This window comes from Manis pentadactyla, chromosome 2, assembly GCF_030020395.1.
Source record: "Manis pentadactyla isolate mManPen7 chromosome 2, mManPen7.hap1, whole genome shotgun sequence".
NCBI classification, from domain to species: domain Eukaryota; kingdom Metazoa; phylum Chordata; class Mammalia; order Pholidota; family Manidae; genus Manis; species Manis pentadactyla.
Genome location: NC_080020.1, coordinates 4,031,676 through 4,046,631, shown reverse-complemented (window position 1 = coordinate 4,046,631; position 14,956 = coordinate 4,031,676). Strand labels below are relative to the sequence as shown.

General features: G+C 42.0%; 1 protein-coding gene across 3 annotated transcripts in view; it reads left to right on the top strand.

Annotated features, from left to right (window-relative positions):
• NBEA (neurobeachin) overlaps window positions 1-13,114 on the top strand; it is a 550,888-nt gene extending 537,774 nt beyond the window's left edge. For all 3 annotated transcript variants that reach the window (XM_036904990.2, XM_036904991.2, XM_036904985.2), the window contains 4 exons: window positions 6,635-6,736; window positions 8,370-8,566; window positions 9,340-9,491; window positions 11,282-13,114. In XM_036904990.2, the coding sequence (XP_036760885.2) occupies window positions 6,635-6,736; window positions 8,370-8,566; window positions 9,340-9,491; window positions 11,282-11,372 (542 nt within the window). In that variant the 3' untranslated portion in view covers window positions 11,373-13,114. The remainder of the gene's footprint in view (window positions 1-6,634; window positions 6,737-8,369; window positions 8,567-9,339; window positions 9,492-11,281) is intronic.
• The last annotated feature ends 1,842 nt before the right edge of the window (window positions 13,115-14,956 follow it).

Genomic DNA, 14,956 nt, shown 5'->3' with positions numbered 1-14,956 from the left:
AAGTTTTATTTATTTCTATGTAGTGTAGCATTCATTAGAAAAGCCATGTTAAGCAGCAAATCTGTATAGTGTCTACAATTAATTCAAACAAAAATTAGAAGTTATTAAATAGGAAAAGTGTTTTAAAGAAACAAAATACTGCTCTAAACCCAATTAATTAACATCTTCAAAATGAAGCTCATACTACAATTCCATAAAACCCACCTTGTCAAGACTTTAAAGGACATTTAATGTGGGCATATGTAGTATGGCTTCATTTTGAAGAAGTGATGAAAATTTTCCAAAACAAGAATTGTTTCTTAAAAGCTATCATCTGGTAACAGAGATTAGCTATTTTATACAATGTATATAAGGTAAAGTTTTTAAAGCTTTTAAAGACAAAGGTTAAATTATAGTAATTGTCTGTTAGCAACTTTATTTTTACACTATTTTCTAATGGTCTTTTAAACCAAAAGATAACAATGGATTGTAGCTTTGCTCCATCACTTAGCAAAAAAAGTTAAACGTTAGTACTATTTAAAGTCTTTCAAGTTCCTTAAAACAGGAGCTATATAAATAAAAATGTTTTTATTAACCCTTAACAAAATTGTGAATATGCTGTTTGTTAAAATTCAGCATTTTATTTAAGACTTAAATAAAGACAAGACTTTCTTTAAGAAATTATGACAGAATATTATCAATACATATTTTTCAGTATTGCCTCCGTTTATAAGAATTTGTTTTTTGGTCGAAAATTGTCATTATTATGAGCCTAAACCACTTCCATAAAACCCACCTTGTCAAGACTTTAAAGGACATTTAATGTGGGCATATGTAGTATGGCTCTGTTTCATCCATTATCTTTAATATGAGAAATAAAAATGTTCTTCTAGAATAAACAGGTTGAGCACCGAAAGCGTTAGTCAAGCAGCAGGCATGAATTGAATGCCTACCATTTGTTTTGCTGGTACGATCTCAGCAGCCAGGAGTGCTGGGCAGTGAGAGCCTCTGACCTGGAGTTTTCAAGAAGCTGTAGGACCCTGGTCCTAACACTGCTTTTCCTGCGTGGACGCATTGAGGCCACTGACTATTTCATGACACAAGAACAGCTAGCAGGTGCTATTCGGTATCATAAGTACTTGGAGCATCTACAAAATGCTTAGCCTTGCAGCGTGGGTACAAATCAATGATTATGTAATAACCTGTTTTAGTTTTTTGCCATGTGGGTAGTCATATTTGTAAAAAATGATAATAATTAGTCATATTTAATATTTGATTGATGCCACTGATTTATGACTCCATCTGTTAAGATGTAGCACATATATGCATAACTTGAGAGATCATATATATTGGCCAACTCGTTTTTGTAAAGGCAGTCAGAGCACACACTGAGATGACTGTCACATCAGGGATCAGCCATGGGTAACGACAAAGACACAGAAAACAATGTCCGTGGCATCAGAAAACTCACCATATGAAAAAAATTATATTTTTCTCTGTTCCAGTTTAATCTGTTCTAGCTACCAATTCACAGGTCAGAGAATCGGGCTATATGTGTTTTCTGTCTCATAAAGCATCGCTACTCAAGACCAAAAAGCTAGTTACGTCTAAATTCATATTAAAGTGTGTGACGCAGTGCCCTTAGGTTTTGAGGGTTGTACGTATTAGCCTGGATTTGACGGGGAAGTCCCAGGATGAAACCTAACTTCCCAGGAGCTGTTAGAATTCCAGGATTGGTCTTGGTATGGACCCTGGATTGCTTTGTACGTCAGAGGCCAAATCATATTTATTCAGCGTAACACCCTAAGGTGATAGGATTCATTTACGCACCTCCTAGGCACATCTCTGCAACTTTCTCAGAATAAAGTCAAGCAGCTTTTATATATTTAGGCTTCTTTTGCATTGTCATTATTTTTTTAACAGATAGCTCTGTTAGTACCACAGAGAAAAAAATAAGCCATGTTTGTGGATTTTTTAGACAGGTGTCGAAAGATTTGTGGTTTCATTGTTCTTAAATAAATCGTTGTGGCTGATTCGGACATCTCAGAAATGAGTCTTTTTCTAATTATTTTTATAGTTTGAATGGATTTGCCACAAAGACAATGACAATTTGTAAACAGCTTATAACAAAGAGGTTCAGACTATAAAAGAAACAAGCGAAGGCTGTTGACCATCGGTTACCGTTAAATCATAATTGCTTTATTACATATAACACTACTATTCATTGCTACCCTCTCTAACCTGTGACTTGGAATGCAGAGAATTTTCTTGGCAATTCAAATAGGTCCCTGACTAGGTAACAGAATTGTGGAGATGTGAGGGACAGATGCATTCATCTGAAACAGACTTCTACACAAATTCTGAAACTAATTTGGAAGTGATAAAAATTAATTTGCACACTTTAATTGGAAGCAGCCCACCGCCTGAAAGAAAGGAGAGCAGAGCAGGGCCATTTGTGCTAAGAGCTGATTGAATTTTTTGTCAGGCAGGTATCTTGCACTTGGCCGCTTATCCTCCTAAGCCCCTCTTGGCAATATATGACAGCCCATCTCTGACTGCTGTTCTTTAAAAGGATCAATGCTATTCCTGTTGAATCCCTAGAGCCCAAAGCTTCATTGATCTTGGGACTGGGCAGCTCTCATTACACACTGCAGCTTCCAACAAGATAGTCACGGGAAGGGCAAGTCAACATTTCTGTCCCTTCAACAGACGCTTAAGACACGCTGGGGCCTCAGCTCGCAATCCCGTTTGCTTTTCAAATGTGTCGTTTTAATGTTTATACCAGATACAAGGTGCTTTACAGGAAGCTTGTTGATAACATACATGTGACACTTTTTAAGTCAAAGCAGTAGGGCACTTTGCAAGAGAATTTACAGTTCATCTCTTCAAATCAAATCCACAAATACTCATTGAGTAATATGTATAAAACGTTCGCATGCTTTTTCTAGTTCACTTGTTATAAACAGGTCTCTTAGCTTATGTATAAGCGTTATGCAAACTACAACCTGAGAAGCCCATTGAGATCGAGGCTCCAGCTGCCTGCCCTGGGCTCCCAGTGTGTGAGCTTCAGCTCTGGACCCTGGCCCTCCTGCCAGCCCCAACCTGCTCAGCGAAACACCTGCCAAATCACATCCCCCTGTTTGTTTGCACCCGGCCTTTGACAGTGACGGTCCCGGTGCCCAGCTCCACGGTCACAACTAACCAAGGGTATTACAGCGAGGACCGAGAATAGCCCAGAAATCGTTTTCACAAATCTATTTATGTGTGTGGGGGCCTCACTTCTCAGAGCAAGGAATCTGATCTAGGCTTTCAAATCAGGGGAAGCATAGTCTTGCTGCGTAGGACTTTCTGAGGGCCAGATGATACCATCTGTAACAGGACGTCCCTCTAGCAGGGCTGGTTCTACAGCAAACCTCTCACCCCTCACACCCCCTCAGCCTAACATGAGGGGCTGCTGGGCACTCAGTCTATGCTTTTCCTTTCCCTTTAGGGAACTGAGGATGCATGGACCTTTGGCTTAGGACAGAAGCAATATAAAAAACAAAAGGGTGACGGCTCTGTTCTCATGATCAGAGGGCTCAGATCTGTACTGGGAGGCGGGTGGGGGGCTCTGGACACTAGGTAGGGGGATTATACTGAGGACTGTCTGGGGAAGGTAATGATAGGACAGTATATACTGTAACCTCGATCAGATTCGGGACTTCAAGGGAAGAGATTTGCCCTGCAGTGACAGTGCTCAGAGGAAAATGTGATCAGTGACATCTCTGAAGAAAAAGAAGCATTGAATATAAATAGTTTCACACCTATCTTCTATTTTTCATTACGTACTCTGAGTATATAACAAAATGAAACCACAATATGGGACATTTTCCACCCCCACAGAATGTTTTTATGTGGGTTACCTTGTGACCTGTGTAAAAATGTGGGCCCAGGTACACCTGGTCCTTGGGCCAGATGTCTGGTCAGCAACACCTGCAGGTGGCGGAGGACACAGTAGCTGCACGAGGGGCTCCTCACCCACACGGTTCTGAGCTATCCCTGCAAACGTTTATTAAAACACATCTTGAAATCAGAGTAGTGATGAAAATACTCCATACTTTGATTAAGTCTCTTATTCTTGGTTTTCAAGTAAAAAATGTGTCAGATTTTATGACAGTGTAAACACGAATGCAAATACCTCCTGCAAGGATTCTGCAGTGACTTAACAAGGCTCATAGATTAAATCTGAACATCCTCTGCCATCAAGACGTTCACCTCCTGACTGAGGATCACAGATCTTAGAAACTCTGCTGTTCTTCTTTGGCTCTAATTCAGGATAGAAACTTCCCCCGCACGTTAGTAGTTCCACGGTGAGGTTTAAAATAGTAAGAACCTGAGCAATCTTTGCTTGATCATTTCTCTAAAAGCCACAGACTATCTGCCTGAAAATCTCTCCTTGTCAGTTTTGTGTGACTGGCGGCATTTGCTACCTTTGTACGTTTTTCATCATCCATTGTGAAAATCCTGAAATGACTTTCGATAAAAACAAGATGGAATCTGTTTATGATAAGTCTCTTCTATTTGGAGGTTCCAAATGCTTCCTATAAGGAATCTCAAAATTGGACGTGTTTGCTCTCTAATCGGTCACAGTAATTCCATCACACGAAGAGGAAATGATGGGTGGGGTGGGGGGCCACGCGCTGGGGTCCCGGGAGGGGCGGGCTCACCTGCACCTCCCTGTGCACCGGGCCCTTTGGCCCCAGCCACATCCATCAATTGTGATGTGACAGTGACAGAATATTCCCAAGATTTTGAATGACTGTTGGGGTGTGTGACATCTGTCCCTGGCAATGAAATGAAGTTTAGGAAATATGTGTCCCCTGCTGCAGGGTTCCCAACTCAAAAACCCCAGAAGGTTTTATCTATTTTTCTCCAGTTTAAAGAAGGAAACAGTGCTTTCAGAGGCCCTGAACAATATCCCCTAAAAGTGAAATTCCACAATGTATTCAGATGGTCTGGGGAAATCGTAATGAAAATAAAACATTTTAAACCTTCTAAGTCAGACGCAAGCCTTTGAAAAACTTATTTCCTAATAGAAAATATATTGCATACATAGAAAATATAATACATATGTAAATTAGTCCATATATGTACATATAAGGAATGTTTTTAATTTTTTATGCATTTTTTTCAATTCCCTGCAATAGCACTAGATTGCTTTTTAAGTTTTCCGTAGCATTCAAAGGAAGGGTTTAGAAAACTCTTAACTTTATATGAAGCTTATTAAACATAAAATTTCAGGATTTTTTCAATTCATCAGTCTCTAAATAATCACTTAGAATAATTAAGGATAATGTTACACATAAAATCAATAGTGAATCCTCATTTTACCAGGGAACTCAGGGCATCTTTGAAGCATCATTTTATAAGTCATGTTAAGTGTGTTTCAGACAAATCCAGGACTGCCGACAAATGTAAGTAGATACTGTGCCGATGTCCAAATACATTATGGCTGTAATACGTACATTTAGAATAAAATGACAAACTGACACGGGCTACTGCCCCCTTCTCCACACACCATCTCAGAGATGCCTCAAAAGCAAAATGGAAGCGGGTGGATCTGAGAAAACCCCACAGAACCGAGAGCGGTTGCTAGGGAGGCAGAAAACGGGAGGTGTGAAGAAGAGGCTGGCAGACCCGAGGGGAAGGGCGATGTTCCGCTCATAAGGCATTTAGTTCTATGCTTTCCCCCCCGAGTTGTCCCTGACCTGCCACCACACGGGCAGAGGATTGGAGCTGCTCAGTGCTATGGGGCCATATCAGCGCCAGGAGAGGGCTTTCCGAGAGGCAGGCTCAAGTGCCAGCCCTGGACACTCTCTTCTCCCGTGTTGTTCCCTCCACCGTGAGGGCCGTGGTCTTGCGACCAGGCAGGAGCTGTCAGTGTCCAGACAGAAGCACAGGGCAGTCCTCTGAGAGACGAGATGGCAGGGTGGAGTGTCAGCCCCCTCCAGGATGCGAGGCCAGCATGCAGGAACCCACACACTGCAGAAGAAAGACCGCACACTCAACAAACACAGAACTTTTTAAAAAGGCACATAGCCTCTAAGTCTCAGGTATAAGAACTGGGGCACTGAAGTTACAGGTGATATTCTGTATTTCTTAAGCGAGAGGGTGAGTGCACGAGAATTCATTTTCTTAATCGCATGCATATGTTACAACAAATATTTAATTATGTAAGTAATTTTTTTAATGATTTAATTTCAAAAACAAAGGAAAATCAGGTAACTGTGTAGAAGAATTTGTGAACTTGGAGAAAGTCAATTAATTACCTACCTTCCCATGCCTAGTGCCATAATTAAATGAGATGATGCACATAAACACTTTGGTGGGCTTGCTGTTTCATAATGATCCTCTGGAAAAAATGAAAAACCATCCCCACTGTCATAATTTGTAAGCACGTCATTTTGTTAACTCGTCCAGCCATCTAAACAAGCTGTGTGATGGGTGTTCTGCAGATGAGGGACTGACAGGGAGGCCGAGTGACTGGCTCACGGTCACACGGCTCCGAAATGCCCTTCATAAGCGTGAGCGATGGCGGCGTGTGCGTGGTTTGGCGCTGCGGGTCTCCCTGTGCCTCGGGTCTGCACTGACTCCCGGACGCTGTTTTTCCTTGCAGGCGACTATCCGGCCCCAAGAGCCGTCCTCACAGGCCACGACCATGAAGTTGTCTGTGTGTCCGTCTGTGCAGAGCTTGGCCTGGTTATCAGTGGTGCTAAAGGTCAGAAGACATGTAATTGTCACATTTGTCGTGATATATGGTTTACTTCCTTTAGGAGGCACTCTGTAGATGCATGTCACCCCTAGGTTCTTTGCAGCTCTTTAGTTTTATTATTTAAATGTCAACTTATTACATATAGTGTCTATCAATTGTTTTGATTTATTGTTTGATTTAGAATTAGCGAGTCTTCGTGTCAATATTCACTAGGACCAGTGTAAAGTATATATACGATGTTACGCAGCATGCTGTGGTGACCAGCGTTCTAGCCGAGCGCTGGTAAACTAGACCACAGCACAGCCGTGTGACGCAGCCATTAAAAACAGCATGTTAAAGGCAAGGCCAAAGAGGAGGAAGAGGTGGGAGGGACCCATGGCACAAGACTTGGCGATTTGTGTTTTATCACAAGCACGCTGGAGAGCCACTGAGGTTTTTTAAGCAAGGCAGTGAGATGCTCAGGGTTGGTCTTCGGGAGCTTATCCTGGCTGCTCTACAGATATAAGCAATGCAATGTGCTTTTTTTCATTGTCATATCTAAGGGTAAATACCCCAGGAATGGACACAAGGATGTTTTCAATAAATGTCTTTTTAATTTAAAAAAGGTAATAGGTGTAATATTATTCTACCTCGTAAAATTATTTCAAAAAAGGGGGAAAGGAAAATAAAAGCCATGTAGTAGGCATAGGGAAAACACATTCATTTTTTTATGGGTGATGGATGATATGAGATGTGATTAGTATTTTCTTATTTTCTCTAATTTTCTGTTTTCTGCAGTGGACATCTATTACGTTATTAATCAGGGCAAAAAAATAGATACAGCTTTGCAATGTCACTATTTTATAAAATACTTATCTACTTAAATCAGTCGATAGAAAAATAGAAATGGAATTCTCCCACAGTTTTTGTGAGGTTTCTTTTGAGGATAGGGAGCAGAGGTAACACCAAACTATGTTAACCAATTTTGAACTTGACTAGTGATTTGTTTATCTTACCAGCCCCGTGTCTGCCAGGGCGAAAAGCAGTTGGAGCAAAATAAGCCACTCCCCTGTTCATATTGTAAAAACAAAAAGTGTTTCTATAGTCTGTTACTTGGTTAACTTTCTTGATTTTTTTTGCCTTTTACGTTTTGTGTACAGACTGTAGGAAAGGTAAACTTATTATTTGATGATATTTATGGGATGCAATATTAAAATATTGATGGTAATCATGAAAGTTAACAATTGTTTCAAAAGTTCTCTGAAACTTTAAAGAAAAATTTCTAAGAAACACGTTAAGAGAAAACTTCCAGGACATACGGTCTTTTATTGTCACAAAGTCTATGAACTATGTCCTTTTTTATATATACTACAATTTATGAATAATTTTATGACTATTATCTCATGAAGGAAAAGACCAGTTACTTGCCTGGATAAGAAGTTGGGGGGAATATGCATGTGTTAGTTAACAGTTCTCCGTGTTCGTTCTTTTTAAATACACCGTCAGCATGGAGCTCTTCTGGCATAGTTCTTCTGTCTTCTACCTTCTTTCCGCAAATCGACGTGTGTGCCCCCAGCTATGGTTTGTGGGGTTGGGAGAGCTCGCGTGTGACGTGTCGTCCCCGTGCCTCTGGCCCCTGACCTCCTCCTCTGTCCTGCAGAAGGCCCTTGCCTCGTCCACACGATCACTGGCGATTTGCTGAGAGCCCTCGAGGGACCCGAGCACTGCTTGTTTCCGCGTCTGATTTCTGTCTCCAGTGAAGGCCACTGTATCATATACTATGAGCGAGGGCGGTTCAGCAATTTCAGCATTAACGGGAAACTTCTGGCTCAAATGGAGATCAATGACTCCACACGGGTAAGTCTCCATCCGTGTTCAGTACTGAATAGGGACTGAAGCCAAGAGATTAAAGACAGGTTATTTTGCATTAAATGATTCATAATAGAATTTCTCTGGTATCCAGGTAAATGTATGCTGGTTTTAAAGTTACATAAATTCATGTAGATTGATGTTTTGGACAAACCCAAATTCAGTTAGTCCCAATTAATTAATACAGCAAATTAGACTTTGAAGGTATAGCTGTTGTTTGATCAGAGATTAGACCCATAAGATTTTTCTTAAGCTCCTTTTACAAACTGTTTGAGCACTGCATCCCTAGCATTGTGAGTTTATTGTCATAGAATCTTATGTTTAGAACCCTCAACCAAAATTGCATGTACCAAACTGCCCTTCATTGACAAATGAACATAATTGCTTATCATTATTCAAAGTTGTTTAGAAATATGCTTCTGACATTTGTCCTAAAAGTCTTGACAGTATAAATATTCAGGGCTTAACAAAATGTCATGTGACATGATTCTCAGATTCTCCCTGGATTTGACTGATAATATTCTCTTTAGGGCTTATGTTACTTGGTAACCTAGATTGGTTTTAATAGGACCGTTGGCTTATGTCAGAACTTTGATGAATTCCACACTGGAAATTCTGTGAATTGGATTTTAGAAAACCTGAGTAAATGGCTTAGAGTAAATAATAGTTACAAGGGAACCATGCTGAGCGCTTTTTGGTAATGACCACTCACTGCTTGGGAAACACTGAGATTAACTGTTGCTTTCCCGCCTTTTCTGAAGGCCGTTCTCCTGAGCAGCGACGGCCAGAACCTGGTGACCGGAGGGGACAATGGCGTGGTGGAGGTCTGGCAGGCCTGCGACTTCAAGCAGCTGTACATTTACCCCGGATGTGACGCCGGCATTAGAGCCATGGACCTGTCCCACGACCAGAGGTGAGCCGCATCCGGGGGTGGTGGTGTCCCCAAGAGCTGTCCCCCACACTCGCTGACATTCACCAAGGGGGACGTGTGCCAGGGACCAGAGGGGGAAAACCTAGCACAGCAAAGGGTAAACCGAGGAGAAAGTACCGTGAGAAAGGGTTCTGCTGAGAAGAAAACAAGGGGGTTGGTGGGGGGAGTAAAAAACAGAAAAGCAGGAAGAAGGGTCTGAGCAAGGCCAGGCACATCCAGTCACACGCAGCCCGAAACAGAATTATCCCCACTGGCTTCTCCGTCCTAAGAGCCCCAGGCAGGCCTTCCAGGCTTACACGGGGTGACGGAGACACGTGCTTTCAGCAGAGAAGTCTCAGCTCACAGCACACTTCCAGCCAACCGATTTCAGGCAAAATGCATAGACTACAGCTGGCCTCTGTTTAGAACCATATGAGGACTCATTCATTACCTGAAACAACCCCACCCCTCATTTTCTTATTCACATATTTCTCATGTCATTTGTTCGTATTGTATGTATTTCCCTAAGACAGTCTCATCTTTTCTTTGCAAGAATTGATGCAAATCCCGTTCTTTGCAACAGGAGTTTGCTGTTCCCTAAAGTTCATCTTTGGGTTTATTATAAAGGGAAAAAATATAAGAGTATAAAGTCTAAAATTTCTATATTTTAAAAATAAATTAAAACAAAATCTTAGTATGGTATAAAGGTTTTCACTTTTGCTATGTATTTAACAGAAGTGAGAAAGGCTTATCAACCAACTCTTTTCCACTCTATGTATACTTGTAAGAATATTGGTTTTAAAGGATTATAAATATTAAAGTATAATACTTTAACAAAGCACCTCCACAGCGCAGTAAAATGGTAATGGAGGCCACAAGAGAAACAGTGTCATGTAATTTAATTTGGGAAAGGATATTTAATCGGCAGCCCAGCCTGTTTCTACAGAAAATTTAAGCAGATTATCATTAGAGTATTCCGAAATGCTGCAGTCCGTATTCATAAATAAATGGTAATGGCTTGCTGGGTAATTATTTGTATATACAGGGGGGTTTTTGAAATATTCGATATAATTTGTGTTCTTACATAATTTAAATATTCTTTCTGATATTCTTAGTCATGTATTCATGTTGCACATATGCTCTCCACTATCACAGACGAGGCAGAATGCACGTACGAAGGGTACATAACAAGTCTACTGACCCCAAAGTGCCTAAGTAGTCATAGTAATTGTGTGTGAGGGGAACACGGGCAGAACAACAGAAGAAGAAAGTGATGGACTTTTCTGAGAATGGGGAGGGTGGGAAAGGCTATGTCCCATTATCTAGGCGTCGGGGGACATAGATGGTAGATAGAAGAGCATAGGCAGAGTCACTGTAGTTCAGGGGCTCCGAAGAGGAGTGAGGAAAGATATTCATCGAGTTTCTGTCTCTATTTTAATCTCACCCTTCAGTTCAATTATTTTTGTTTCATCATGTCCCTGATATGTTGGAACAGTAGCCCATTCATCTATTGCAAACTGACAGATAGACATACACTGAGGATGACTCAGTGTGTCTATCTGATGAGGTATCTGATAAAAAACGAGGCACCACTTGGTCTAGCAGTCCTGGTGGGTGCAGGACTGATTCACCCTCTGTCTTCTGACAGAAAAACCACAAGTACATTTTAGTCCCATCTCCATGGACACACACCAGGACTTGGAGAACTTTAGGATCATGCTGTTGTCGAGGGTGGTGTAGCAACCACCTCAGCGATGCTGTATCCCTCCTGACTCCTGTCTCTGCTTTTCCAGGACTCTGATCACTGGCATGGCTTCGGGTAGCATCGTAGCTTTTAATATAGATTTTAATCGGTGGCATTATGAGCATCAGAACAGATACTGAAGACAGTGAAGAACCAAAAGCCAAATTAAAGCTGAGAGCACAAGTGCTGCATGGAAAGCAATGTCTCCGGTGGAAACAATTCGTCTGCGTCGACCTCCGCTTGTACATTCCATCACACCCAGCAATAGCTGTACATTCTAGTCAGCAGCCATTTTACTTTGTGCATTTTTTCACGACTGAACACCAGCTGCTAACCAAGCAAGCTTATATCATGTAAATTATATGAATTAGGAGATGTTTTGGTAATTATTTCACCTATCGTTGTTTATCGAGAAAAGGTAGTAGGACGCGTCACAAGAGACTTTTGACAATTCTGAGGAAACCTTGTGTCCGGTTGTTACAAAGTTTTAAGCTTTGAACCTAACCTGCATCCCATTTCCAGCCTCTTTTCAAGCTGAGAAGAAAAAAAAAAAAAAACACGTTTGATACTTTGTACATCAGATGCATCTTATTTAAAGGGATACTTTTGTAAAAGTAAAACCTTGTATAAAGAACAAAACGTTTCTTAATTTTATTGTGGAGTTACATCTTGCATGTTCTTTGATCCTGATGTCTCCGTGGAACAGGTGAATTCGCACTACCAAACTGAGAGATCTGTCCAAGGACACAGCTTGTCTGAAAGGGTTGAATTTGGGCTCAATCAGTAACTTTTGACATTTTCGCCAAAATATGGTTTGCACTTTTTAATCTAAATTCATCCCTTCTAAGTGAAATTTGCTCATAAGGCATTTGGATACTAAGTCATTATTTGCCGTTTTTGGTACTTTATACAAAGAAAATTCAGCCCTACCCTTCATAATTGGAAGACACAGCAGAAAGGGGGCTTAGGGATGAGGTCCTGCTTTTTGTTGTAGAAATAGGAATCATGATGATCGTTAGCACCATGGGACATCTCTTCCGGTCATCCTTCTGGCTTGGTGCGTGTACATTAGGGGAGGAGAATCTGATGCTAACTTCTTTTGTTGTGTTTTTTTTTCTCGGTTCTCAAATAGCTTAGTTTCTTCAATAACGAATCGGACTTAATTATAACAGTAACTGAAGTTATTCTTTTAGGTTCTTGTGAAATTCTCACCTAAAGCCACACATCCTTAGCCTAAGGCGTTTTGTCTTTTATGACATAAAATGATGGCTATCAAATGATTTTCCATACATTGTACCGATCAACTTATCCGCCCAAGGGTATATACACTTTATTCATGTCCCTTCTTTGTATATTTGGTGACTGTATTGTCATAGATGTACATATTGTGTCGGTAGGGCTATGAGGCATGTTACAGGAATGTAATTTTCTCAGAATTTACACTCTCTTGCAGTCATTTATTTAAGAAGATAAAACAAGAAAATGGGTTCTTTGTATTGGCACTTTGCACCAGAAACATATCATTATTTATTGATGTGATTACTGATTTGTTTAGCCACCTTGTACTAGTAAGTTTTAGCACTGAATTCCTTCTTCATTGTTGTTTGTATTTATGAGATTCTGAAGTTCTGGGGAATCGGCGTGATGATTAATTTGTTCATCACCAGGCTGTAAGCAATATCTCGAGTTTGTAGCTTAGCGTTGAAGCGATACTGAACATCTGGAAGACAAGTTCATTTCATCTTGAGACCATGGTGAAATATTTTGGATATATAAATTCCTTAAGCTATTGTAACCATGTTTTATTGCAAAGATGTAAAATATGCCAGATGTGTGTGAGTTGGAAATCCAAAAAAGAAAAATAAAATATGCAAAGAATTCACGGACTGTTTCGCATGTCACTGGACACTTGGCTAACATGCATTCATTATGTTGTCACACAAGTTTAAGAAATCAGCATCACCTCATAGAAAGGCCCACAGCATCTAAAAACATGAAATAGAACCCTAATGAGATCCTGTAATTTGCTGAAACGTGAGCTGCTCTGCTTGACCATCTGGCAGGGATTTGGGGCAACAGCGGCCAGAGGCAAACAGCCCTTGTGCCTCCACATAGTCCACTTTCTGAGTTATTTTTATTTTCTTTAAAAGTAACTAAATGCAGGTGACGGTGAAGGGTATAATTGCTCATTACACGAAACTTATCAAATAATGCTATTTTCATTTCAACCACACTTTCTAGGAGTTATCACCAGCCTGCCAGGGGGCCTGAGACCTGGGGGAGCTGTTGTCCAGAGCAGGTCAGGCCTGGGCGGTGGGGGCAGCAGCCCAGACAGGCCCAGGGAGCCACAACCGCCAGGCAGCTGCCGCCTGCATCCTCAGGCCGAGAAGGCCGCACCCGACAGCACTGCTCACAAGCGGACAGCTGTCCATCAGCGGAGGCCCGGCCGGCTCCCTCCCCGAGCCCTGCCTGAGCCCATCAGTCTGGCTGGCTGCCCCCGATGGGTCTCTTTAAATCAACTTCCCTCTGCCAGACCATCATCTGGCCTGTCCCCCAAACCTACCAGTATCTGGACCTCAAATCAGACCCCTCACATCATACTCCACCCTGCTGCCAGGGGGCCTGGCTACACCAGCAACCCGGGTGTCCCGCTGCTTAGCACCCAGCATGGCTTCCCTGTATCCTTACACTCTGCTGGCTGGAAAGTCACCTGTGCTGCTTATTTTTAAGAGCAGCATTGAAGGCCCCACCCCCAAGGTGGTGCTGATACGGATCATCCCTGGGCATATTTTCAACAACACTGATGTGAGCGATGAAGTCCAACCTCAGTCAAGCACAGAGGCCCTTCAGGAGGGAGGCATTCTCATCTGTTCCTCCCCAGCCACCCTGCACTTCAGGCCAACCCTGAAGCCCCCTGTGCCTTGGCCCCAAGTGCCCCTCCCTGCCCAGAATTCAACTCACTGGTTGAATTCTGTTGCAAGTTGCCCTAACCGTGTTCGGTTGTGCACAGTCTTTTTGGCAGCAAAAGGTAGTTCGCAAACCCACACCTTCACTGTGTTACGATAAAAACAGTTCTCGGGACCAATTTCTGCCACATGTAGAGAGACTTTTCATCAAACACACCTTAGCTAGCAAGCAAGCAGAAGACTAATCATAGAACTTCCCTGTGTGTGTGACGAGATTGAATGCCTTTTGGGGATGTGACCATTTTATGCAGAAGGTGCCCTGAAAGCAGACGTGATGATCTTTTAGAAGCAGGATGCTGCAAGCCTCGTACTGCCAGCAGCAACTGGAACCCTCAAGCCCAGTCATTTAGGTGTCATTTCTTATGGAGAGATAGGAGAGGTCTCCAATATAGCCAGTGTACACTGAATTCACATATATTAACTTCCAATCATTTCCCCCACTGAAAAGCCATTCTTGGCATTCGCTATCCTAATACAAGCTGATCTGAGCAAAGGAGGCAGGCTCTCTGGTCCCTGATTTTACACTGAGACCTTTCTGATAAAAGGCTGTGGAGCGTAACGTTCTGCTGGGAGCACCTGGCTGGCCGCTGGGATGCAGTGCGAACTGGCACGTACTAGCACGCTGTCCGTATCGGTTATTTTAAAGTGATTACAACATCATAATACTTCTATTTGCTGTTAAAAGACTCAGTTCAACTGTTCCTCCTCTGGGAGGCCTTCCCTGCCTGCTGGGCCAGCGCTTCACACCTGATGTGTCC